At 49.6% G+C, this 25,417-nt stretch overlaps 2 protein-coding genes across 2 annotated transcripts; one reads left to right on the forward strand and one right to left on the reverse strand.

Moving 5' to 3' along the window:
- The first annotated feature begins 2,250 nt into the window (after positions 1 to 2,250).
- On the forward strand, positions 2,251 to 16,544 carry LOC141027349 (uncharacterized). The gene is made up of 3 exons (XM_073504350.1): positions 2,251 to 2,851; positions 11,707 to 11,835; positions 16,501 to 16,544. The coding sequence occupies exons 1-3, from the start codon at positions 2,251 to 2,253 to the stop codon at positions 16,542 to 16,544; spliced, it is 774 nt and encodes a 257-aa protein (XP_073360451.1).
- Positions 16,545 to 18,023: 1,479 nt separating this feature from the next.
- LOC109779768 (uncharacterized) lies at positions 18,024 to 18,986 on the reverse strand. Its single transcript, XM_020338394.1, has 2 exons — positions 18,647 to 18,986; positions 18,024 to 18,508 (listed from the first exon to the last, which is right to left on the reverse strand). The coding sequence occupies exons 1-2, from the start codon at positions 18,984 to 18,986 to the stop codon at positions 18,024 to 18,026; spliced, it is 825 nt and encodes a 274-aa protein (XP_020193983.1).
- Between the last annotated feature and the right edge of the window lie 6,431 nt (positions 18,987 to 25,417).

The following is a 25,417-nucleotide window of genomic DNA, read 5'->3' on the forward strand; positions in this document are numbered from 1 at the left end:
GTATTTGTTGCTCGAAAACAAACTGAGTGTGAAACTGTCATGATTGCCAACTAAAGTTGACATCCCTCGTGTATATAATTGTCACAGAAAACGTTCAATCTGCCATTAGTAAATCCCCAACATTCAGGACTTATCAGCGTCCTTGATTCCTAAAAATACATGAAGATAGGAGCCGGGTAGCTTGATTCTCCCCTCTTCTCCCTTTCCTCCCCCCCCCCCCCCCCACGTGGGCAACCTAGGGGCTCCAACCCTAGCCGCCGGGTCACCGCTCCTTGCTCTCCCTCCCCTCTGTCGCTGCTGGTGCTCAGCATCGGGCATAGCCTGTGCGTGCAACGGCGGTGGCGGAGTCACTCCTCCCTCTCGCGGGTCATAGGGTGACACGGGGCGCCCTGGCTCGACGTGTGTGACCCCGATCTGGACTGCGGCAACGCTGATCTGGTTCCTGATGACCCAGATCTGGACTACGGCGGTGTGGCGGCCGGCCAGCGTCCTAATGCTGGCTGTGGTGGCAGTGTTAGCAACGGCAGGCGCGGCGGCCTGCCCTGTTCGGGCGGCGGCGGCACGGTGGTCAGCAACAGTGGCGGCGGCGGCGCAGGCTGCAGGCGTGGTGGCCTGCCCTGTTCGGGCGGCGGCGGTGTTGCGGTCAGCGCCGGCGTGGAGGGCCTCGTGCTCACATCGACGGCACCTCCGGTTAGGTCTGTTCTGACCGGTGCAGCCGACGGTGGTGGTCATCTCTTCCGTTAGAGGTGGCCGGCCTGCGGCACCTCCAGTTATATTTGTTCTGACTAGTGCACCCGGCGGTGGTGCTCATTTCTTCTGTCAGAGGTGGCCGACCTGCGGCTGGGAGTTCAGATCTCAAGATTCTTCATCTAGTCCCGGCTACGAGTCGGGGAGACATAGTTGCCGGTGAAAACCGAGCCGTCGGCAGACGATGGCGGCGTTTTGCGCCGTTACCTTGATGAAGGCATCGTCGTGTAACTGTTGTCGACCCACTCGTGCCGCTTCGGGGGAAACCCTAGGATCTGGTGTTCCAGATTGGACGATGGCGGTACTACGGGGCCGTTTCTCTCTTGGGAGCATCGTTTGTGGAGCAGCGCCGGAAGACAGAGGCAGGAGGTGGAGCGGCTTCATTTTGTATGGAGCTTCGGTGGAGCTGTCAAGTCATGCCTGGCCGACAGGTGCTACGCTGAGTCATGCCTGGTTGGCGGGTGCTACACACAACAGATCTTTCAGAGTCTTCGCGCCTGGACGGACGAGCACAAGGCGGTGGCGCCGTTGGACGCCATGGTGGCGTCGACGGATGTCTGGACTGGCAAAGAAGATGCGGATCTTTCTCCTGAAGATGGGCCAGTGGTCCGGTGATGATGGCGGCTTCTAAAACGTATGCATGTGGTGTGCGCTTTAGGTAGGTTGCACCGGCTGTTGGTCCCGGTACCTTATGTGGATGGATGAGCGACGACACCGGTTTTAGATATGGGGAGTGAGAGCACTCCATATTATCGAGTTTGTAGGTGTGAGTGATGGCTTCGGGTGGATTGATGTATGTTCTTGTCAGACCTTTGTGTAATAGTTAATAAAGATGGCTACATGCATCGATTGAAACGGAGACCGAGGTTTAACCTCCTTTTCTAAAAAAACCTTAGGAAAACTCTTCCGCGCGACCCCATCCTGTCCGGGTGCGTCCGTTTAGGGTAGAACGGACGAATAGTGCGGCCCAATGCGCGGCCCCAAACGGACAATTGTCCGGATTCCTTCTGTTTTCGACCCATCCCCGCCCGAAACTTGCGCCGAGTTTGGGGTGAAACGGACATTGCGCGGACGGGCTCGCCGCATGCCCTTGTCCCCCGTGGCCCGCCTGTTGGGGACACTAGCAGTCCCTTGGCTTCCAACGCCACCACCCACTCTCCCCGCCCCACCCCACCGCCGGCGCTGCCACTATTCTCCGGCCGCCTCCTCACTTCGCACCCCCAGGCCGTCCATACCAAACCACGTCTCGACATGGCCACCACCATGCCCGTGCTTTCGTCGTAGTTCTGCCGTCGATTGGAGGAGATTTGGCCGTCGCCGTCGTAGCCGGTGGCAGAGGGGATACGACCGCCGGCGACGTACCACGGCTGCCACGACAGCTTCCGACGAGTGCTCCAAAGCGGCCAGTAGCCAGCCGCCAACCACCCCTGCTGCATCGAGGTGATCATCGTGGCCTCTTTGCCACCACGACCGCAAGGTGTTCAACACTTTGCCCACAAAGGTATGGACAGTGGAGATGAATTTTTCTTCCACCACTTCATTTATTCATCGGACGATTCATCGTCGGATGATGATGATCTTGTGGTGGCTGCACTGGTCGTTCATGACCACATTGAGCGGCAGCTTCCTCGGTACAGGGGGTCACTCCCTGGCCGTGCTCCCAACCTGAACCGCAACAGGGAGAGAGGCCACGCCCTGCTCTATGCCGATTACTTTGCGAACACCCCGCTCTTCAAGCCGGATAAATTCCGTCGCCATTTTCGTATGGCAAGGCATCTGTTCAATCGTATCCGAGAGCGAGTGGTTGCTTATGACCCATACTTCGAGTGCAAGACGGATGCCCTTGGCAAGCTTGGATTCTCCTCTTCCCAGAAATGCACCGCGGCCATCCGCATGCTTGCATATGGAATTCCAGGCGATCTGGTGGATGAGTATGTACGTATGAGTGAGACCACATGTCTGATGTCAATGTACAACTTCTGCCAGGCCGTGGTGGCAGTGTTTGGCCCTGAGTACTTGAGGCAGCCAACTGCCGCTGATACAGAGAGATTGTTGACGACCAATGCAGCTAGAGGCTTTCCAGGCATGCTTGGCAGCATAGATTGTATGCACTGCGAGTGGAAGAGCTATCCATTTGCTTGGCAGGGCTGTTGGGGATCGTTGCAGAAATTAAAAAAATTCTACGCATCACCAAGATCAATCTATGGAGATACTAGCAACGAGAGAGAGGGGAGTGCATCTTCATACCCTTGAAGATCGCGCCGCGGAAGCGTTACAAGAACGCGGATGAAGGAGTCGTACTCGCAGCGATTCAGATCGCGGTTGATTCCGATCTAAGCGCCGAACAACGGCGCCTCCGCGTTCAACACACATACAGCCCGGGGACGTCTCCTCCTTCTTGATCCAGCAAGGGGGAAGGAGAAGTTGGGGAAGAGCTCCGGCAGCACGACGGCGTGGTGGTGGAGCTTGCAGTTCTCCGGCAGGGCTTCGCCAAGCTCAACGGAGGAGGAGGGGTGTTGGAGAGGGGGAGGGCTGCGCCTTGGATGAGGTGCTGCTGCCCTCCCTCCACCCCTCTATTTATAGGGCGAAGGGGGAAGGGGGCCGGCCCCTCTAGATGAGATCTAGAGGGGGGCCGGAGGCCAAGGGGAGGGGGCTTGCCCCCAAGCTAAGGGGGGCGCCCCCTTTAGGGTTCCCCCCAACCCTAGGCGCATGGGCCCTAGGGGGATGGCGCCCAGCCCACTTAGGGGCTGGTTCCCATCCACATACAGCCCATAGGGCCCTCCGGGGCAGGTGGACCCTCCCGGTGGACCCCCGGAACCCCTTCGGTGGTCCCGGTACAATACTGATAAACCCCCGAACACTTCCGGTGACCGTATGATGACTTCCCATATATAAATCTTCACCTCCGGACCATTCCGGAACTCCTCGTGACGTCCGGGATCTCATCCGGGACTCTGAACAACATTCGGTAACTGCATACTATTTCCCATAACAACTCTAGCATCACCGAACCTTAAGTGTGTAGACCCTACGGGTTCGGGAATCATGCAGACATGACCGAGACATCTCTCCGGCCAATAACCAACAGCGGGATCTGGATACCCATGTTGGCTCCCACATGTTCCACGATGATCTCAACGAATGAACCACGATGTCGGGGATTTAATCAATCCCGTACACAATTCCCTTTGTCTACCGGTAAGATACTTGCCCGAGATTCGATCGTCGGTATCCCTATACATTTTTCAATCTCGTTACCGGCAAGTCTCTTTAGTCATTCCATAACACATCATCCCGTGATCAACTCCTTGGTCACATTGAGCTCATTATGATGATGTCTTACCGAGTGGGCCCAGAGATACCTCTCCGTCACACGGAGTGACAAATCCCAGTCTCGATTCGTGCCAACTCAACAGACACTTTCGGAGATACCCGTAGTGTGCCTTTATAGCCACCCAGTTATGTTGTGACGTTTGGCGCACCCAAAGCATTCCTACGGTATCCGGGAGTTGCACAATCTCATGGTCTAAGGAAATGATACTTGACATTAGAAAAGCTTTAGCAGACGAACTACACGATCTTGTGCTATGCTTAGGATTGGGTCTTGTCCATCACATCATTCTCGTAATGATGTGATCCCGTTATCAATGACATCCAATGTCCATGGTGAGGAAACTGTGACCATCTATTGATCAACGAGCTAGTCAACTAGAGGCTCACTAGGGACATGTTGTGGTCTATGTATTCACACATGTATTACGATTTCCGGATAACACAACTATAGAATGAACAATAGACAATTATCATGAACAAGGAAATATAATAATAACCATTTTATTATTGCCTCTAGGGCATATTTCCAACAGTCTCCCACTTGCACTAGAGTCAATAATCTAGTTACATTGTGATGAATCGAACACCCATAGAGTTCTGGTGTTGATCATGTTTTGCTCGTGGAAGAGGTTTAGTCAACGGATCTGCGACATTCAGGTCCGTATGCACTTTACAAATATCTATGTCTCCATCTTGAACATTTTCACGAATGGAGTTGAAGCGATGCTTGATATGCCTGGTCTTCTTGTGAAACTTGGGCTCCTTGGCCAGGGCAATAGCTCCAGTGTTGTCACAGAAGAGAGCCATCGGGCCCGACGCATTGGGAATAACTCCCAGGTCGGTAATGAGCTCCTTCATCCAGATTGCTTCATGTGCTGCCTCCGAGGCTGCCATGTACTCCGCTTCACATGTAGATCCCGCCTCGACGCTTTGCTTGCAACTGCACCAGTTGACTGCCCCACCATTCAAAATATACACGTATCCGGTTTATGACTTGGAGTCATCCAGATCTGTGTCGAAGCTAGCATTGACGTAACCCTTTACGACGACCTCTTCGTCACCTCCATAAACGAGAAACATATCCTTAGTCCTTTTCAGGTACTTCAGGATATTCTTGACCGCTGTCCAGTGTTCCATGCCGGGATTACTTTGGTACCTTCCTACCAAACTTACGTCAAGGTTTACATCAGGTCTGGTACACAGCATGGCATACATAATAGACCCTATGGTCGAGGCATAGGGGATGACACTCATCTTTTCTCTATCTTCTGCCGTGGTCAGGCATTGAGCCGTGCTCAACCTCACACCTTGCAATACAGGCAAGAACCCCTTCTTGGACTGATCCATATTGAACTTCTTCAATATCTTGTCAAGGTATGTGCTTTGTTAAAGACCAATGAGGCGTCTCGATCTATCTCTATAGATCTTGATGCCTAATATATAAGCAGCTTCTCCAAGGTCCTTCATTGAAAAACACTTATTCAAGTAGGCCTTTATGCTTTCCAAGAGTTCTATATCATTTCCCATCAATAGTATGTCATCCACATATAATATGAGAAATGCTACAGAGCTCCCACTCACTTTCTTGTAAACACAGGCTTCTCCATAAATCTGCGTAAACCCAAACGCTTTGATCATCTCATCAAAGCGAATGTTCCAACTCCGAGATGCTTGCACCAGCCCATAGATTGAGCGTTGGAGCTTGCATACCTTGTCAGCATTCTTAGTATCGACAAAACCTTCCGGCTACATCATATACAATTCTTCCTTAAGGAAACCATTAAGGAATGCCGTTTTGACGTCCATTTGCCATATCTCATAATCATAGAATGCGGCAATTGCTAACATGATTCGGACGGACTTCAGCTCCGCTACGGGTGAGAAGGTCTCATCGTAGTCAACCCCTTGAACTTGTCGATAACCCTTAGCGACAAGCCGAGCTTTATAGATGGTCACATTGCCATCCGCGTCCGTCTTCTTCTTAAAGATCCATTTATTTTCTATGGCTCGCCGATCATCGGGCATGTCTGTCAAAGTCCATACTTTGTTTTCATACATGGATCCTATCTCGGATTTCATGGCTTCAAGCCATTTGTTGGAATCTGGGCCCGCCATCGCTTCTTCATAGTTCGAAGGTTCACCGTTGTCTAACAACATTATTTCTAGGACAGGGTTGCCATACCATTCTGGCGTGGAACGTGTCCTTGTGGACCTACGAAGTTCAGTAGTAACTTGATCCGAAGTTCCTTGATGATCATCATTAACTTCCTCTCTAGTCGGTGCAGGCACCACAGAAACATTTTCTTGAGCTGCGCTACTTTCCGGTTCAAGAGGCAGTACTTCATCAAGTTCTACTTTCCTCCCACTTACTTCTTTCGAGAGAAACTCTTTCTCTAGAAAGGATCCATTCTTGGCAACAAAGATATTGCCTTCGGATCTGAGGTAGAAGGTATACCCAATAGTTTCCTTAGGGTATCCTATGAAGACGCATTTTTCCGACTTGGGTTCGAGCTTTTCAGGTTGAAGTTTCTTGACATAAGCATCGCATCCCCAAACTTTCAGCAACAATATCTTAGGTTTCTTCCCAAACCATAATTCATACGGTGTCGTCTCAACGGATTTCGACGGATCCCTATTTAAAGTGAATGCGGTAGTCTCTAAAGCATAACTCCAAAATGATAGCGGTAGATTGGTAAGAGACATCATAGATCGCACCATATCTAATAGAGTGCGATTACGATGTTCGCTGAGGTGTTCCAGGCGGCGTGAGTTGTGAAACAATTCCACATTTCCTTAAGTGCGTGCCAAATGTGACTCAAATATTCCCCTCCACGATCTGATCATAAGAACTTTATTTTCCTATCACGTTGATTCTCAACCTCACTCTAAAATTCCTTGAACTTTTCAAAGGTCTCAGACTTGTGTTTCATTAAGTAGACATACCCATATCTACTTAAGTCATCGGTGAGGGTGAGAACATAACGATAACCACCGCGAGCCTCAACGCTCATTGGACCGCGCACATCAGTATGTATGATTTCCAACAAGTTGGTTGCTCGCTCCATTGTTCCGGAGAACGGAGTCTTGGTCATTTTGCCCATGAGGCATGGTTCGCACGTGTCAAATGATTCATACTCAAGAGACTCCAGAAGTCCATCTGCATGGAGTTTCTTCATGCGTTTGACACCAATGTGACCAAGGCAGCAGTGCCACAAGTATGTGGGACTATCATTATCAACCTTACATCTTTTGGCATTCACACTATGAATATGTGTAACATCATGTTCGAGATTAAATAAGAATAAACCATTGACCAGCGGGGCATGACCATAAAACATATCTCTCATATAAATAGAACAACCATTATTCTCAGATTTAAATGAGTAGCCATCTTGCATTAAGCGAGATCCAGATACACTGTTCATGCTCAAAGCTGGCACTAAATAACAATTATTGAGGTTTAAAACTAATCCTGTAGGTAAATGTAGAGGCAACGTGCCGACGGCGATCACATCGACCTTGGAACCATTCCCGACGCGCATCGTCACCTCGTCCTTCGCCAGTCTCCGCTTATTCCGCATCTCCTGTTTTGAGTTAGAAATATGAGCAACCGCACCGGTATCAAATACCCAGGAGCTACTACGAGTGCTGGTAAGGTACACATCAATAACATGTATATCATATATACCTTTGGTATTGCCGGCCTTCTTATCCGCTAAGTACTTGGGGCAGTTCCGCTTCCAGTGACCGTTTCCCTTGCAATAAAAGCACTCAGTCTCAGGCTTGGGTCCATGCTTTGGCTTCTTCCCGGTAACTGGCTTACCGGGCGCGGCTACTCCCTTGCCGTCCTTCTTGAAGTTCTTCTTACCCTTGCCTTTCTTGAAACTAGTGGTTTTATTGATCATCAACACTTGATGTTCCTTTTTGATCTCCACCTCCGCTGATTTCAGCATTGGATATACCTCAGGAATGGTTTTCTCCATCCCCTGGATATTGAAATTCATCACAAAGCTCTTGTAGCTAGGTGGGAGCGACTGAAGGATTCTGTCAACGACCGCGTCATCTGGGAGATTAACTCCCATCTGAGACAAGCGGTTGTCCAACCCAGACATTTTGAGTATGTGCTCGCTGACAGAACTATTCTCCTCCATCTTACAACTGTAGAACTTGTCGGAGACTTCATATCTCTCGACCCGGGCATGAGCTTGGAAAACCATTTTCCGCTCTTGGAACATCTCATATGATCCGTGCTGCTCAAAACGCTTTTGGAGCCCCGGCTCTAAGCTGTAAAGCATGCCTCACTGAACCAGGGAGTAATCATCACTACGCGTCTGCCAGGCGTTCATAACGTCTTGAGTTGCTGGGAAAACAGGTGGTTCACCTAGCGGTGCTTCAAGGACATATGCTTTCTTGGCAGCTATGAGGATGATCCTCAAGTTACGGACACAGTCCTAATAGTTGCTACCATCGTCTTTCAGCTTGGTTTTCTCTAGGAACGCGTTGAAGTTGAGGGCAACATTAGCGTGGGCCATTTGATCTACAAGACATATTGTAAAGATTTTTAGACTAAGTTCATGACAATTAAGTTCATCTAATCAAATTATTTAATGAACTCCCACTCAGATAGACATCCCTCTAGTCATCTAAGTGATACATGATCCGAGTCAACTAGGCCGTGTCCGATCATCACGTGAGACGGACTAGTCATCATCAGTGAACATCTTCATGTTGATCGTATCTTCTATACGACTCATGTTCGACCTTTCTGTCTTCCGTGTTCCGAGGCCATGTCTGTACATGCTAGGCTCGTCAAGTCAACCTAAGTGTATTGCGTGTGTAAATCTGGCTTACACCCGTTGTATGCGAACGTTAGAACCTATCATACCCGATCATCACGTGGTGCTTCGGAACAACGGACCTTAGCAACGATAAACAGTTAGGGGAAACACTTTCTCGAAATTATTGCGAGGGATCATCTTATTTAAGCTACCGTCGTTCTAAGCAAATAAGATGTAAAAACATGATAAACATCACATGCAATCAAATAGTGACATGATATGGCCAATATCATTTTGCTCCTTTTGATCTCCATCTTCGAGGCGCCATGATCATCATCGTCACCGGTATGACACCATGATCTCCATCATCGTGTCTTCATGAAGTTGTCTCGCCAACTATTACTTCTACTACTATGGCTAACGGTTAGCAATAAAGCAAAGTAATTACATGGCGTTTTCATTGACACGCAGGTCATACAATAAATTAAGACAACTCCTATGGCTCCTGCCGGTTGTCATACTCATCGACATGCAAGTCATGATTCCAATTACAAGAACATGATCAATCTCATACATCACATATATCATTCATCACATCCTTTTGGCCATATCACATCACACGGCATATGCTGCAAGAACAAGTTAGACGTCCTCTAATTGTTGTTGCAAGTTTTTACGTGGCTGCTATAGGTTTCTAGCAAGAACGTTTCTTACCTACGCCAAAACCACAGTGATATGCCAATTTCTATTTACCCTTCATAAGGACCCTTTTCATCGAATCCGATCCGACTAAAGTGGGAGAGACAGACACCCGCTAGCCACCTTATGCAACTAGTGCATGTCAGTCAGTGGAACCTGTCTCGCGTAAGCGTACGTGTAAGGTCGGTCCGGGCCGCTTGATCCCACGATGCCGCCGAATCAAGATAGGACTAGTAACGACAAGTAAATTGACAAAATCGATGCCCACAACAACTTGTGTTCTACTCGTGCATAGAAACTACGCATAGACCTAGCTCATGATGCCACTGTTGGGGATCGTTGCAGAAATTAAAAAATTTCTACGCATCACCAAGATCAATCTATGGAGAGACTAGCAACGAGAGAGAGGGGAGTGCATCTTCATACCCTTGAAGATCACGCCGCGGAAGCGTTACAAGAACGCGGATGAAGGAGTCGTACTCGCAGCAATTCAGATCGCGGTTGATTCCGATCTAAGCGCCGAACAACGGCGCCTCCGCGTTCAACACACGCACAGCCCGGGGACGTCTCCTCCTTGATCCAGCAAGGGGAAGGAGAAGTTGGGGCAGAGCTCCGGCAGCACGACGACGTGGTGGTGGAGCTTGCAGTTCTCTGGCAGGGCTTCGTCAAGCTCAACGGAGGAGGAGGGGTGTTGGAGAGGGGGAGGGCTGCGCCTTGGATGAGGTGCTGCTGCCCTCCCTCCACCCCCTCTATTTATAGGGTGAAGGGGGAAGGAGGCCGGCCCCTCTAGATGAGATCTAGAGGGGGGCGGCGGCCAAGGGGAGGGGGCTTGCCCCCCCCCCAAGCCAAGGGTGGCGCCCCCTTTAGGGTCCCCCCCCCCAACCCTAGGCACATGGGCCCTAAGGGGGAATGGCGCCCAGCCCACTTAGGTGCTAGTTCCCTTCCACATACAGCCCATAGGGCCCTCCGGGGCAGGTGGACCCTCCCGGTGGACCCCCGGAACCCCTTCGGTGGTTCCGGTACAATACCGATAAACCCCCGAACACTTCCGGTGACCGTATGATGACTTCCCATATATAAATCTTCACCTCCGGACCATTCCGGAACTCCTCGTGATGTCCGGGATCTCATCCGGGACTCCGAACAACATTCGGTAACTGCATACTATTTCCCAGAACAACTCTAGCGTCACCGAACCTTAAGTGTGTAGACCCTACGGGTTCGGGAATCATGCAGACATGACCGAGACATCTCTCCGGCCAATAACCAACAGCGGGATCTGGATACCCATGTTGGCTCCCACATGTTCCACGATGATCTCATCGGATGAACCACGATGTCGGGGATTCAATCAATCCCGTACACAATTCCCTTTGTCTACCGGTATGATACTTGCCCGAGATTCGATCATAGGTATCCCTATACCTTGTTCAATCCCGTTACCGGCAAGTCTCTTTACTCGTTCCGTAGCACATCATCCCGTGATCAACTCCTTGGTCACATTGAGCTCATTATGATGATGTCTTACCGAGTGGGCCCAGAGATACCTCTCCGTCACACGGAGTGACAAATCCCAGTCTCGATTCGTGCCAACTCAACAGACACTTTCGGAGATACCCGTAGTGTGCCTTTATAGCCACCCAGTTACGTTGTGACGTTTGGCACACCCAAAGCATTCCTACGGTATCCGGGAGTTGCACAATCTCATGGTCTAAGGAAATGATACTTGACATTAGAAAAGCTTTAGCAGACGAACTACACGATCTTGTGCTATGCTTAGGATTGGGTCTTGTCCATCACATCATTCTCCTAATGATGTGATCCCGTTATCAACGACATCCAATGTCCATGGTCAGGAAACCGTGACCATCTATTGATCAACGAGCTAGTCAACTAGAGGCTCACTAGGGACATGTTGTGGTCTATGTATTCACACATGTATTATGATTTCCGGATAACACAATTATAGCATGAACAATTGACAATTATCATGAACAAGGAAATATAATAATAACCATTTTATTATTGCCTCAAGGGCATATTTCCAACAAGGGCCAGTACAAGGGGCATGTCAAAGCGTGCACTATCATATTAGAAGCGGTGGCTTCGCAGGATCTTTGGATATGGCATTCTTTCTTCGGCATGGCAGGCTCTCACAATGATATCAACGTGCTGCAGCGTTCTCCAATCTTCGCAAGGCTTGCAGAAGGCCACTCCCCACCTGTCAACTTTGAGATCAACGGCCACCAGTACAACAAGGGATACTATCTAGCTGATGGTATATATCCTCAGTGGTCAACTTTTGTGAAGACAATCTCGAACCCCCCAAGGTGAGAAGAGGAAGAGATTTGCCCAAATGCAAGAGAGTGCTAGAAAGGATGTGGAAAGTGCTTTTGGTGTGCTTCAATCCCGATGGGGTATCGTTCGAAACCCTGCACTGTCATGGGATGAAGGGAAGCTTTGGGAGGTGATGACTGCTTGTGTGATCAAGCACAACATGATCATCGAGGACGAGCGTGATGACAGCATCTTCGACCAAGGATTTGATTATCAAGGTGAAAATGTTGAGCCCCTGCACCAAGAACCGGCCATGTTTGAACAATTTGTCCAATTCCATCATGAGCTACGTGATTGGCACACTCATTTGGATCTTCAAAATGATTTGGTTGAGCACGTGTGGAGTCATATTGGCAACCAATATATGTTCATTCAAGACAATTTCGATTTGGTTGTAAAACTATTTTATTAGAGACAATTTTGATTGGGTTGTAAAATTGTTTTTATTTCAGACAATTAATATTTGGACGTGCAAACTTGTTTTCATATGCATATATGGCCATTTTTGGCCGTGGCGGACAGGATGCGGCCGCGTGCTGGGCGCACGGCCACCGCATCCCAGGACAGGCCCGGACACGACCCCATTTCCCTTACCCAAACAGACCGAATCCGGACAAAGGGCACGTCCGTTTGGGATCGTGCGGTGGAGTTGGCCTTACCGGCGTCCCAATTTATTAATTGTTCATCTGCGGAAACCAGGGAGACAGGACGACACACCGACATCTAAGCATGGTGATTTGCGCAAACCAGAGAGACAGGACGACACACCGACATCTAAGGGCATGTACAACGGCATCCACTCAGCCGTCTATAAGCTTTCCCACATGAGATTTTTTATTACGTGGAAGTGAGACAATAAGGAGAGAGAAGAAGGCTGTCTCTAATTTGGCAGACGGTCGATTCCCATAAATGTCGCTACTTACTGATAGCTTTTTCTCCGTTGTATGCTCGGGCGTCGCTCCGTTCCCCCTCCCAACTGCCTTATCCCATGATGCCAGTTTTAGTTTTCAAATCCTATAATTCCGGGGGTGCTATCGATGGGAAATAGACGATTTATTGTACAGAATGTTTTTACTACTGTCTATAGTTGACGTGGAGGATTGTTACAGATTCAAGGTGTCTCAACTAATGTACATGCCCTAAGCATGGTGATCTGCGCAAACCATGGCGCCATGTGGCCCCCTCGCCGCAGCTCTCCTGATCCGCGATCGTTCCGCCGTGCGGACACCCGTGTGAACCGAAGCGCGTATGGGCGGCGCAAACCTGCAAAAGGTTAGCCAACGCATGCGCCAGCACGGTGATTTCGCAAAATTCCCTTAAATTACCCACACGCTTTGCCGCGTCATCAACAGGCGGCGGCGACCGTGATTTCTCGTAGAAAGCACGGCGGCCTTTTCCGTCTCGTCTCGTCGAAGCACGCAGAACTCGTTGCGTCAGCGAGGGTCACGCGGAACACGCTCTTGCTTGCGGCAGATGGATTTGCAGTGCTACTCCAGAGTGCTACTCCAGATTACACCGTCAGATTCAGATAGTACAGCGTGTTACGCTTAGCCGGCGGTGCGGAATCATCAGGAGGGTCTGCAAGTATGATCAGACGATTAAACAATGGATGAATAGATGGTTGGGGCAACTAAGCATGGACGTACCGGCAGTACGTTCGGAGAGCGACTGGACTCCTTATCCGTACTTGACCCCCTAAAATGGTGTAGCTAATCTCTGCCACTTGTAGACACGACCCTGAAAAACGGCGGGGGTAATACAATTCTGGCGCTGACGTGGTCACCTGCCTAGGGCGTGTCGGGATTGCGACATTGACACTACGACCTTACCCCGAAAAAAAAGGACACTACGACCTTCACATAAAAAATTTGACGTAAAAAACAGACAACACTAGTGTTGGAAATATTAGCACTTTTTCGACTAATCTAATCCACGAGTAAATGATAAACATGGCAAATACGGTATGCATCTGATACCGAAACCTAAGCATGTGAGCACGTACAGTAAATAGAACCGAAACATCTATAAACAACAACATATATACGGCCATCACATGTACGAGCAAATAGGGGATGAACGAGTCATACCCTCAAGTTGGCCAGGCAAACACGGCGGCGGCGGCAGTGGCGGCATCGGCCTTCTTTTGGCGGCGGCGGCAGCCATGGAGTCGATGTAGGGAAAGTCGTGGAAGCGGAGGTAGACGGAGACGGGGACAAATCGGGAGCAGTCGCGTCAAGATGCTCGAGTGAACCGAGTTAGTCACTCCACACTCCATAATTAATTAACCATTCCTAACCGGCAAAAAAGTTTCGGACGGGCGGTGGAGGAGGAGGAGCCCTTATAAACGGGTTTCACCCTACTTACTATCTATGTCTATCAGTTCAGACTTTTGGATGAATTAGCTTTTTTTTAGACAATTTGAATGAGTTGGCTGAAGCATGATTCAATAGCCATGCACCTAAATGGGCCTTAGAGATTAAATCAAGAATTATTGTCTTATATGGACCTAAGCCCATCTATAATCCATCAATTAGAAGATTTATTTTCTACTCCCTTTGTGAACTAAAGTAAGATTTTTTAGGTACTTGCTACGTACTCTTTTCGTCCCAAAATAAGTGACTTAATTTTACACTAGCTTTATAATAAAGTTAGTATAAAGTTGAGTCATTTATTTTAAACGAAAGGAGTATGAGAAAACGAGTACTACTCCTCCGGTCCTAGACGATATCGCGAATGTTATTTCAGGACCGGTAAGAAGGAATAAACACATCCGTGCAACCGCTCTATCGGACAGCACATAACAACGAACACGCGAAGAAATAATGGAGCGACGGTGGTGCACCGGACTGAATGGCGGCGAAGTTGCGCGCCATGTTTTATAGACTTTGGTTTTGACTTAATTGGATGGATGATTGGCAAAGAAAATAAGATGCCTGAGAGGAAACTCGGCAAATCGTTACGCATGCAGCATCACTTCAGATGCACATCTTTTTAATTAAAGATTAGCAGTTTGGAAGTAACTACTTGCTACTCCCTCCGTCCTATAATATAAGAGTTTTTTTATACTACAGTAGTGTGAAAAACGCTCTTATATTATGGGACGGAGAGAGTACTATTCACATCACATAATAAAACCCGCACTAAAACCGGAAAAAATAAGCCGTCCAATATACACTTTCGAATGTGTTGGAACACGAGCACGTACCCAACACAAATACTACAGTGTGGTACTACCTCCGTCCTATCCATGCACTTTCGTCCGTTTTAACGGGTGGCGACTGTGATTTCTCGTTGAAAGTAGTGCGACTTTCCGTTGCAAAGTGCGGAGGCCACAAAAATGGCAAGCCAAGCACCCAGAACTTGCTGCGTCAGGAAGGGTCACGCGGAACACGCTCTCGCTTGCGGAAGCTGCGATCGAGCAGATGGATTCGCAGTGCTACTCCAGATCACACCGTCAGATTCAGATAACAGTACAGCGTGTCATGCTTAGCCAGCGACGCGGAATCATCAGGAGGGTCTACACGTATGATTAGAGAAAAAAAACAATGGATCAATGACGGTTAACGCAAGGACGTTGTACGTACGTTGGGAGAGCGACTGGACTCCTAATCCGTACTTAACCCCCCAAAAATGGTGTAGCTAATCCAAACACAACCCCTGGAAAACGGCGCAAGGAGTGCTATACATTGTGCCGCTGACGTGGTCACCTGCCCAGTGCGTGTCGGGCCTCCGACAGCGATAGGAGAACGCTACAAGATTTACTAGTCGCTGAAGTACTTTCTAGTCGCTGGGCTGGATCTGTATGAACTTGGCCCACGGTGATAAAAATGAGCACCCCTGCCCGGTCTTGCGAATGTTATTAATTAGGGACCGGCAAGAACGAGTGAACACATCGGCGCAACTGCTCTCTCTCTCGGACAGCACACAACAACGAACACGAGACGAGATAATGGAGTGACGGTGGTGCACCGGACCGAATGGCGGCGAGCCGGCGAAGTTGCGCGCCATGTTTGGATGATTGGCAAAAAAATAAGTCGGAGTAAGATGGATAGAGCCAGAGAGGAAAGTCGGCAAATCGTTACTCATGCAGCATCGCTCCAGATGCACAATCTTTTAATTAGGGATGGGCAGTTTGGACGTATGGTTACAACTTTCCACATAAACCCGCACTAAAACAGAAAAAAAAAAGCGTCCACTATACAATTTGGATTGTGTTGGAAAACAAATACGAACACTGGCATTTCCCGTAGGCCGCCACGAGGCGTGCTCTGTGCTGGGCTGCGGCACGGCGGTGTGGGCCCCGGCTCGGTTCTGGTGTCCCCTGAAACGCGCGGCGTGGGTCCGTCGGGTTTGACCGGGCGGCCCGGACCGCGAGGCGTGTGTCGGGGGCTGACGAGAGAGCACAAGCTTTTCTTCTCCGCCTGAAGATTCGTGTGTGATTGGACGGGGCGGGCAAGCCTGACGTTGCTGGGTAGGTCAACCGGTCAAGATTGAGTAATTACGGTCCCGCGTCCAAACTCCCAGGTCTCCGGCGGTGCGTGCTCGACTACCCTACTCGAGTGCCGGTGTTGGTTGCGTCTTTGACCATGGTTTCTGTCTCTGACAGATGTAGAGAATCGTATGGCTTGGAGGATGGATGGCTTCGTGTGAGCACAGTGATGCTCCAAGGACCGACGGCGGCGGGTGCCTGGGGACGGCAAAGGAACGCTTGCATTTTGATGTTCATGGCTCCGTTCCCGCAGCAATTCATCCCATCCGAAGGGATCAATACACGCGTGAGAAGAGGCTGTCCGATCGACATGCTTTTTTACTTGAGCGGAGCCCGATTCCGATCGTTATGCTACAACTGAACTAATCCTGTTTTCGACAGAAAGAAGCGTACTAATTCAACACCTTGTGTCCTTCGTTGTGCTGGCATGCACCGACCCGACTACGCAGGAGGCAGGATATCCTCCGCCTTCAGACCGCGAGAGGGCAAAACATTCCCATGTGAGGCTGTCATGTCATGTGGAGGGAGGATACCAACAGAATCCAACTCCAACGCCGGTAGATGGCTATGTACGTATTCCGTATGCACACCCTGGCCTCCTGATTGCTAGTAGATGCGCCAAATCACTCGCCGTCCCTTGACTTTTGTTCCCATCGTTGTGCCTTGGCGGAGATTTCAGATCCCAACTGCCTCTACTTCTCTGCTAATTCTATATTTCTTCTGGAGTATCATGTTTTGGTTCTGTCTGGTCCGGTGGAGAAAGAAATAGAGGTGCGATTATTTGGTTGGATATATGACGACGCTGGCTCTTGGACATTTGGGTTCGGGTTGGCCGATCAAGCTAGGGCCCGGCCCAACCTAAAACCCCAGACGAGTAAACTACTAGTCATCCTCAAAAAAAAAACTACTAGTCAAGACAGTGGAGCTTTATTACACGGCGCCGATCGATGAAAGAAATCTGATATCTTTCCGCGACGGCGCCTTTACCACTGGGAGCGGCGGGCGTGGAGTCGCTCGACGAATGAACAGGCTAGGCTAGGCTCGTCTCGACCTCAACGGGAGAGTCCTTTTCTCGCATGATTAGTTGATTACTGCTCGAAAGCAAATGCTGTGTGCGATTATTAAACTAACCAAAAGAGCATTAGGCGTGCAAAAGGCGCAGATCACGGGCCTGCCTGCACCCAAGATCCTCTCGCTTTCTCTTCTGGCTGCTATACAGTACAACTCTTCGTCCGCAGCAAACGGTACTGCCAGTAAGGCCAACTCCACCGCACGACCCTAAACGGACGTCCTTTTTGTCAGGATTCTGTCCATTTGAATAGGGCAATGGGGTCGTGTTCAGGGCTGTCCTGTGATGCGGTGGTCGTGCGCACAGTGCGCGGCCGCATCCGTTTGCCCCATCCAGTCCGTCAGGGCCAAAAATGCCCATATTTTCATCAAAATTAGTTTGCACGTCCAAATATTTGTCTGAAAATTAAAATAGTTTTACAACCCAATTGAAATTGTCTTTAATAAAATAGTTTTTACAACCAAATCGAAATTGTCTTGACTGAACATAAAATGAACCAATACATCTATTGGTTGACAATGTGATCTCACACGTGCTCAACCAAGTCATTTTGAAGATTCAAATGAGTGTGTCAATCACGCATCTCACGGTGGAATTGGACAAACAGTTCAAATGTGGCTGGGTCTTGGTGCAGGGGCTCAATATTTTCACCTTGATAATCAAATCCTTGGTCGAAGATACTCTCATCACGCTCGTCCTCGACGATCATGTTGTGCATGATCACACAAGCAGTCATCATCTCCCAAAGTTTCCTCTCATCCCATGACAATGCAGGGTTTCGAACGATACCCCACCGGGATTGAAGCACACCAAAAGCACGTTTCACATCCTTTCTAGCATTCTCTTGCATTTGGGCAAATCTCTTTCTCTTCTCACCTTGGGGTTTCGAGATTGTCTTCACAAAAGTTGACCACTGAGGATATATATCATCAGTTAGATAGTATCCCTTGTTGTACTGGTGGCCGTTGATCTCAAAGTTGACAGGTGTGGAGTGGCCTTCTGAAAGCCTTGCGAAGACTAGAGAACGCTGCAGCATGTTGATATCATTGTGAGAACCTGCCATGCCGAAGAAAGAATGCCGTATCCAAAGATCCTGCGAAGCCACCGGTTCTAATATGACAGTGCACGCGTTGACATGCCCCTTGTACTGGCCTTGCCAAGCAAATGGACAGTTCTTCCACTCCCAGTGCATACAATCTATGCTGCCAAGCATGCCTTGAAAACCTCTAGTTGTGTTGGTCGCCAACAATCTCTCTGTATCAGCGGCAGTTGGCTGCCTCAAGTACTCTGGGCCAAACACCACAGTCACAGCCTGGCAGAACTTGTACATTGACATCAGACATGTTGTCTCACTCATACGCACATACTCATCCACCAAATCGCCTGGAATTCCATATGCAAGCATGCGGATGGCCGCGGTGCATTTCTGGTAAGAGGAGAATCCAAGCTTGCCAAGGGCATCCGTCTTGCACTCGAAGTATGGGTCATGAGCAACCACTCCCTCTCGGATACGATTGAACAGATGCCTTGCCATACGAAAACGGCGACGAAATTTATCCGGCTTGAAAAGCGGGGTGTTCGCAAAGTAATCGGCATAGAGCAGGGCGTGGCCTCTCTCCCTGTTGCGGTTCAGGTTGGGAGCACGGCCAGGGACTGACCCCTGTACCGAGGAAGCTGCCGTTGAATGTGGTCCTGAACGACCAGTGCAGCCACCACAAGATCTTCATCATCCGACGACGAATCGTCCGAACAAAGGAAGTGATGGAAGAAAAAGTCGTCTTCACTATCCATACCTTTGTGGGCAAAATATCGAACACCTTGCGGTCATGGTGGCGAAGAGGGCGCGATGATCACCTCGACGCAGCAGGGGTGGTTGCCGGCCGGTTACTGGCCGCTCTGGAGCTCTCGTCGGAAGCTGCCGCGGCCGCCGTGGTACGTCGCCGGCGGTCGTGTCCCCCCTGCCACCGGCAAAGACCGCGACAGCCAAACCTCCTCCGATCGACGACCAAAACTACGGCGAAAGCGCGGGGGTGGTGGCGGCCATGTCGAGACGTGATTTGGTATGGACGGCCGGGGGCTGCGCGCTGAGGAGGCGGCCGGAGAATATCGGCGGCGCCGGCGGCGTGGCGGGGCAGGGAGAGAGGGTGGAATCGTTGGGAGCGGAGGGACTGCTAGTGTCCCCAACGGGCGGGCCACGGCGGGGACAAGGGCGTGCGTCGAGGCCGTCCGCGCGTGTCCGTTTCACTCCAAACCAAGCGCAAGTTTGGGCCCGGGTGGGTCGAAAACGGACGAAAGCCGGACATTTGTCCGTTTGAGGCCGCGCGTTGGGCTGCGCTATTCGTCCGTTTTACCCCAAACGGACGCACCCGGACAAGATGGGGTCGCGCGGTGGAGTTGGCCTAAGGCGCGCGACCCCATCCTGTCGGCCGCCATCCGTTTGGGGTAAAATAGACAAACCAGACGGCCCAGCGCGCGACGGCGTGGACCCATCTTGTCCGTTTTGTGTCCGGGCCGACCCATTTCGAGTGCAAACTTGCGCCGGGTTTGGGTCGCCGCGGACACCGAACGGACGCGCCGCTCGTCCATGTCTGGCCGCGTGGCGGGGCGGCCACCTACCTCCCACCCACCAACATCAATGCGCACGGGCGGCCGGCCCCACCTGTCATCGGCCTACTGAAAGGTCGCCGTCCTTATTAAATGGGGAACCCGTGGACTGGTCGTCGTCCACACTGCCTCACTGGACCGTTTTGTGGCCATGGCCCTAAACTTAAGTTTTAAGTTTTTTTAACTGCGTTTATTTATTTTTTTAAGTCATTTTATTTAAGTTTTTATGTTTTTATAATCACGTCCAACACGGACAAGATTAGGGGTGTGGCCGCGTGCTGGGCGCACCCACAAACCATCGGACAGACTCGGATATAGGCGAACCCATTACCGTCCCAAAGGGACAAAATCCGGCCAAACCCGACGTCAGTTTGGGGTCGTGTTGGCCTAAGAACGGAGTTGTTTTGCAAGTTGCTGCTGCTCCGCTTGATTGATTGATTGCATGGGCGGGGTGCGCAGACGCAGAAGCAGAAGCAGAAGCACGCACATTGACACTGTGCAGCAATGCAAGGTGGCCGGCGGGCGTCACGCGACATGGCTTTTCCTTCACGCCTTCTCCGGCCCCGGGTTGGCGCAGGCGGGGACAGACGCATCGGCATCTGGGCGTCCTGCACCCTGCTTCTCCTCGCTCTGTGCGTAGGGCACAGTAATTATTCGCAAAACTGTAACAAGTGGAGCAGTATAGTCACCACTCGCCGGTAGTAGTACTGTAGTACCATCCACCACGCCTCCAAGAGGAACCATGTAGCTAGCCAACGGGCACCGGCGGACTCGAACGAATCGTATGGAAATTCTATCCTCCATATCTGTACTACTACTCGTGAGTCACGTGGACTTGAGATGCACCGTCGAATCGCAAAAAGAAAAAGAAAAAGAAAAAGATGGGATGCATAGTAGTACATGCTTCGTACATGGCCTATTTAGCACAAACGTATCAGCTGCATGGAGCAGTGTCACTGACGTGCATGCGTGCCTGCAAAGTTGCAAGCAAACATGCGCAAGCGCAGGAGAAGCAGCAGAAGCACTCCGGGGCCACTGCTGAGGTGCTTCCCTCCAAGTGGAGGCAAAATTTCATGTTTTGACCCTTTTTGCAAACAAAATCAGGATCTGACCCCGTTCAAAAATATTTCGGGATCTGACCCTTTTGCCAACCGCCAGGGGGTCTGGCGGTAGGTTTGCACGTCCTACCGCCGTCACCTCTGGCGGTAGGTCCTTTGACGGCGACTGAAGGCCGTTAGCAGGTGACATGGAAAAGGGCCTACCGCCATCGGTTACTGAAAAGGGCCGTTAGTAGGTTACTGAAGCCTACCGCCAGACCCTCTGGCGGTAGGGTCCTGTGTGGTGGATAAGGTGGGGAGGGGCTGGTTTGTGGGCCCCACCACCACTCTTCTTCCTCGTGCTCAGCTCCTCTCCCCCCTCTCTCCCCCTCACAAACCCCCCTAGATCCACTCCACTTGCTTGAGATTTCATCGGTGGATCCAAAGCATTTTCATCACCCAAGGTACCTCCCCCATTCCCCCTCCTTTTGATTGGTTGAGATATTTGTTTTGTGTTGATTTGGTCAATTTATTGCAAACCCTAGGTGTTGATGTTGTTGTGTGCATTTATGATGCATTTATGGTTAGGGTTATGGTTATGTTAGGGGTTAGTGTTAGTGTTTGGGTTAGGGTTATGGTGGTTATGTTGGGGGTTAGGGTTATAGGTGTTATGGTTAGGGTTAGGGTTAATGGTTAGGTTAACTTTAGTATGAATAGTAGTTACTTGTCCAATTTATGTAAAATTTAGTTCATTTGTCCATTTGTGTTGGTTGGATGACATATATGGATTGATTATATTGTTTCCAATTTCTTAGATGCATAAGCTCGTAAATGTTCATTATTTGGACAACTCGACATTTATGCTTGGAAATGACAATGAAGGGGAAGAGGCTATGGTTTTTGACACAAGTCCAAGCTTTGATGATCTTGTAGTTAAAATGAGAAGCGTTTTACATTGGAATGACTCAAATGCCGTGGTTAAGCTTATTGGGAGGTATGACGTTGGATTGGGAGTAAAGTCCCGATTAAAGAGTATGCCCATCACCTCCCAATTGCATTGGAATGTGTACAAGGAAAAAGTGGACGCATTACAAGACAAGTCTCTTGAGATCTTTGCCACAAAGGTTGATCCTCCTCCTCCTTTGCAAATTGATCTCAACCGCAATGCATCCTCCCCCATACATGATGATAGTGCCGAGGTGTATGTCCCCAATTGTTCTAGCCAACCACCAAGTAGCCAAACCAATGAAGATCATATCAAGGCTAGCGCCATAGTACTCCGTCATGATGCTATTCCTCATGTTGAAGAAGATGTTATTCCTCATGTTGAAGAAGATGCTAGTGGTCATGTTGATGATGATGCTATTGTTGCTCAAGAGGATGCTTACTCGGAGAATGAAGAGATCCATTACAATCCAATTGGTAACTTGGATGTCATTGTGCGGCAACAAGACATGGACCGTACCCTCCCTTATAACCGTATGTGTGGGTATAACTCGGATGACGAGGGTCCGGAGGAAGTGTTGGATGAGGATGGGTTAACTGCGCAAGAAAATGAAATCTACAAGAAGGTGACCGGCGAGGAGAGAGGGCCGCCGTTGTTTAGGGATGTGAGTCTTGCGGACAATGCCGTTGTTGACGGTGGGCTGAGATTATGGTAGTCTGAGCCAACGCCGTGCCCCAAATTCAGTGAACCTCGACCAGAAAATGAGGATGAGAATGCTCATTTGAAGAAAGGCATCAAGTTTGGTTCTTTGGTAGAGTTCAAGATATGGTTGTGTGACTATGCCATTAGGAACCATAGGCCGTTTGTTGTTGGTCATTCAAATGAAAAATTCGGTACACAGTCAAATGTGACCAAGAAGGTTGCAAATGGATGGTCCGCGGTAGAAAAATCAAAGAAACCGGGCAATGGGTGTTGAAGAGTCATGTTGGCACTCACACGTGCGTACCCCTGGACAAGGCCGACCGAAGCAAAGGACACCGTCAACTCACATCTGAGTATCTAGGATACAAATTGTTGCATCAAATAGCACATGATCCAACCGTGAAGGTTAAGTTTCTCATGTCTTCGATTGAGGAACTTTTCGGATACCCGGTCAAGTATGGGAAGGCATGGATGGCGAAGGCAAACGCTTTTAGGATGTTGCATGGTGATTATGAGGCCGCATATAACATTCTTCCCAAGATGTTGGCAGCCATTGCTCATCGAAACCCGGGAATGCGCCATCAGGAGGAGTCAATTGACGAAGTGTTTCGTCGTGCCTTCTAGAGCTTTGGACAATGCATTGAGGCATTCACGTATTGTCGCCCGGTCTTGTCTATAGATGGTACATTTTTGACCGGCAAATACAAGGGCACATTGATGGTGGCGATGGCCCACTCTTTAAATGATAATGTGTTGCCAGTGGCATTTGCCTTGGCGCCTTCGTAGCACGATGATAATTGGGAGTTGTTCATGGGGCATGTGAGAACCAAGGTGATAGGCAAGCGAGAGGTATGCATTATATAGGATCGCCATCATGGGATTCTCAAAGCAATAGACGTTGATATTCCCGGTCTTCCAAAGCTTCAACACCGTTGGTGCATGAGACACTTTGTTGCAAACTTTTACCGGGCATGCAAGAGCAAGGAGTTTTGCAAAGACCTTACCCTTGTTTGCGTTGCATTCAACACCGACACATTCAAAAGCCGATATGATAAACTCCTCAAGGCTTTGGAGAAGAACAAAGGGGGAAAAGAATTCTTGCTTAGGCACGAGCCGATAAAGAAAAGTGGTCACGCGCTTACGATGAAGGAGGTATGCGATATGGGGACATGACAAGCAACATGGTGGAATGCTTCAACAATGTGTTGAAGGGTGTCCGTTCCTTGCCGGTGACCGCAATACTCAAGTACACTTTCATCAAGCTCAATGAGTACTTCCTAAAGCATTCTGAAAGCACGGCCAAGTGGATTGGAAAAAAGGTGGACTATCCATTAAAGGTTCATGATTGGTTGTTGCATCAAGCGTGCAAGTCTGCCAAACAACAAGTGATCAAATATAATGAAAAAGAAATGATCTATCAAATCGATGAGCCGGGTGGGACAACAAGGGATGGTAGGTCTTATGGTGGAGTTGCTTACGAGGTGCGTCTGAAAAACCGTTGGTGCCAGTGTGAGAGGCCACACAAGTATCATTGGCCTTGCTCGCATTTGATGACCACAACACGGGCGAGAAACGTGCGCGTATCCGATGGCACAACGGTGTGGTTGCACGAGTTCACATTGGAACGAACAAGGTTGACATGGGCGCCTCGGTTCAATCCTTTCCTTGATGCCTCACAGTGGCCTGAGTATGTTGGGCCAGACATTGTGCCAGATCCCGCACTCATGGTGCATATGAGGGAAAGAAGAAGAAAGAAGAGATTCCGGAGTCACATGGATGATCTAGCTGGATATGCCGGAATGAAGCAATTTGGTAGTGGTCATTTCATGGAGCCACCGGAGAACAACAATTGTGGAGAATGCAACGACACAGGACACAACGTTAGGACATGCAAGAAACCTAGAACCAACACGGGCACTAGTCAAACACGTGGACGGAGGACTAGCCTTGGAGGTGGCCGTGGCCATGGAGGAAGGGCTAGCCTTGGAGGGGGCCGTGGCCGTGGAGGAAGGACTAGCCTTGGAGGTGGCGTGGCCGTGGAGGAAGGACTAGCCTTGGAGGGGGCCGTGGTCGTGGATCCGATGGTACTAGGACACGTCGGGTTGATAGGGGAAGGCCTATCGACGTGTTTCTCAATCCGGATGGTTGAAATAATGTGAATGGTACTACTTTTAATATGTTCATGCATGTGTTGATATATTTGCCTCTTTACATGTCAATGTGTTCATATTTTGACTTAACATCTTTATTTGTTGTAGGGCATGGCTTCATCCAGTTCCATGACGAGGCCACCGTGTGCTCACCAAGAAGACATGTCACACAAGTGGAAGGACGCATCTTTGGACAAGGTGAAGGAGAAAGATGTGAAGATTCCGCCATGTTGGTGTTGAGATGTTTGCAAGGTGAAGGAGTTCACCGACCGAAAGAAGTCATGGACCGAAGGAAGGAGATATTTTGCTTGCCCCAATTATGCTTACGATCGTGCGCTTCCAACTAACGCCTATGACCTTCCACCGGTATGCTAGAGAAGTAACATGTTACTCTAAAATGTGTGTCAACACTAACATCCGTTTTATATGCAGTCACCGCCTCCTCTATGCAAGTACTTCAGCTGGATAGATTATGAAGTGCGAAAAGATATCCAAAAGGACCAATTAGAAGATTGTCTTAGGCGCC

Source organism: Aegilops tauschii, chromosome 7, assembly GCF_002575655.3.
Source record: "Aegilops tauschii subsp. strangulata cultivar AL8/78 chromosome 7, Aet v6.0, whole genome shotgun sequence".
Classification (NCBI taxonomy): domain Eukaryota; kingdom Viridiplantae; phylum Streptophyta; class Magnoliopsida; order Poales; family Poaceae; genus Aegilops; species Aegilops tauschii.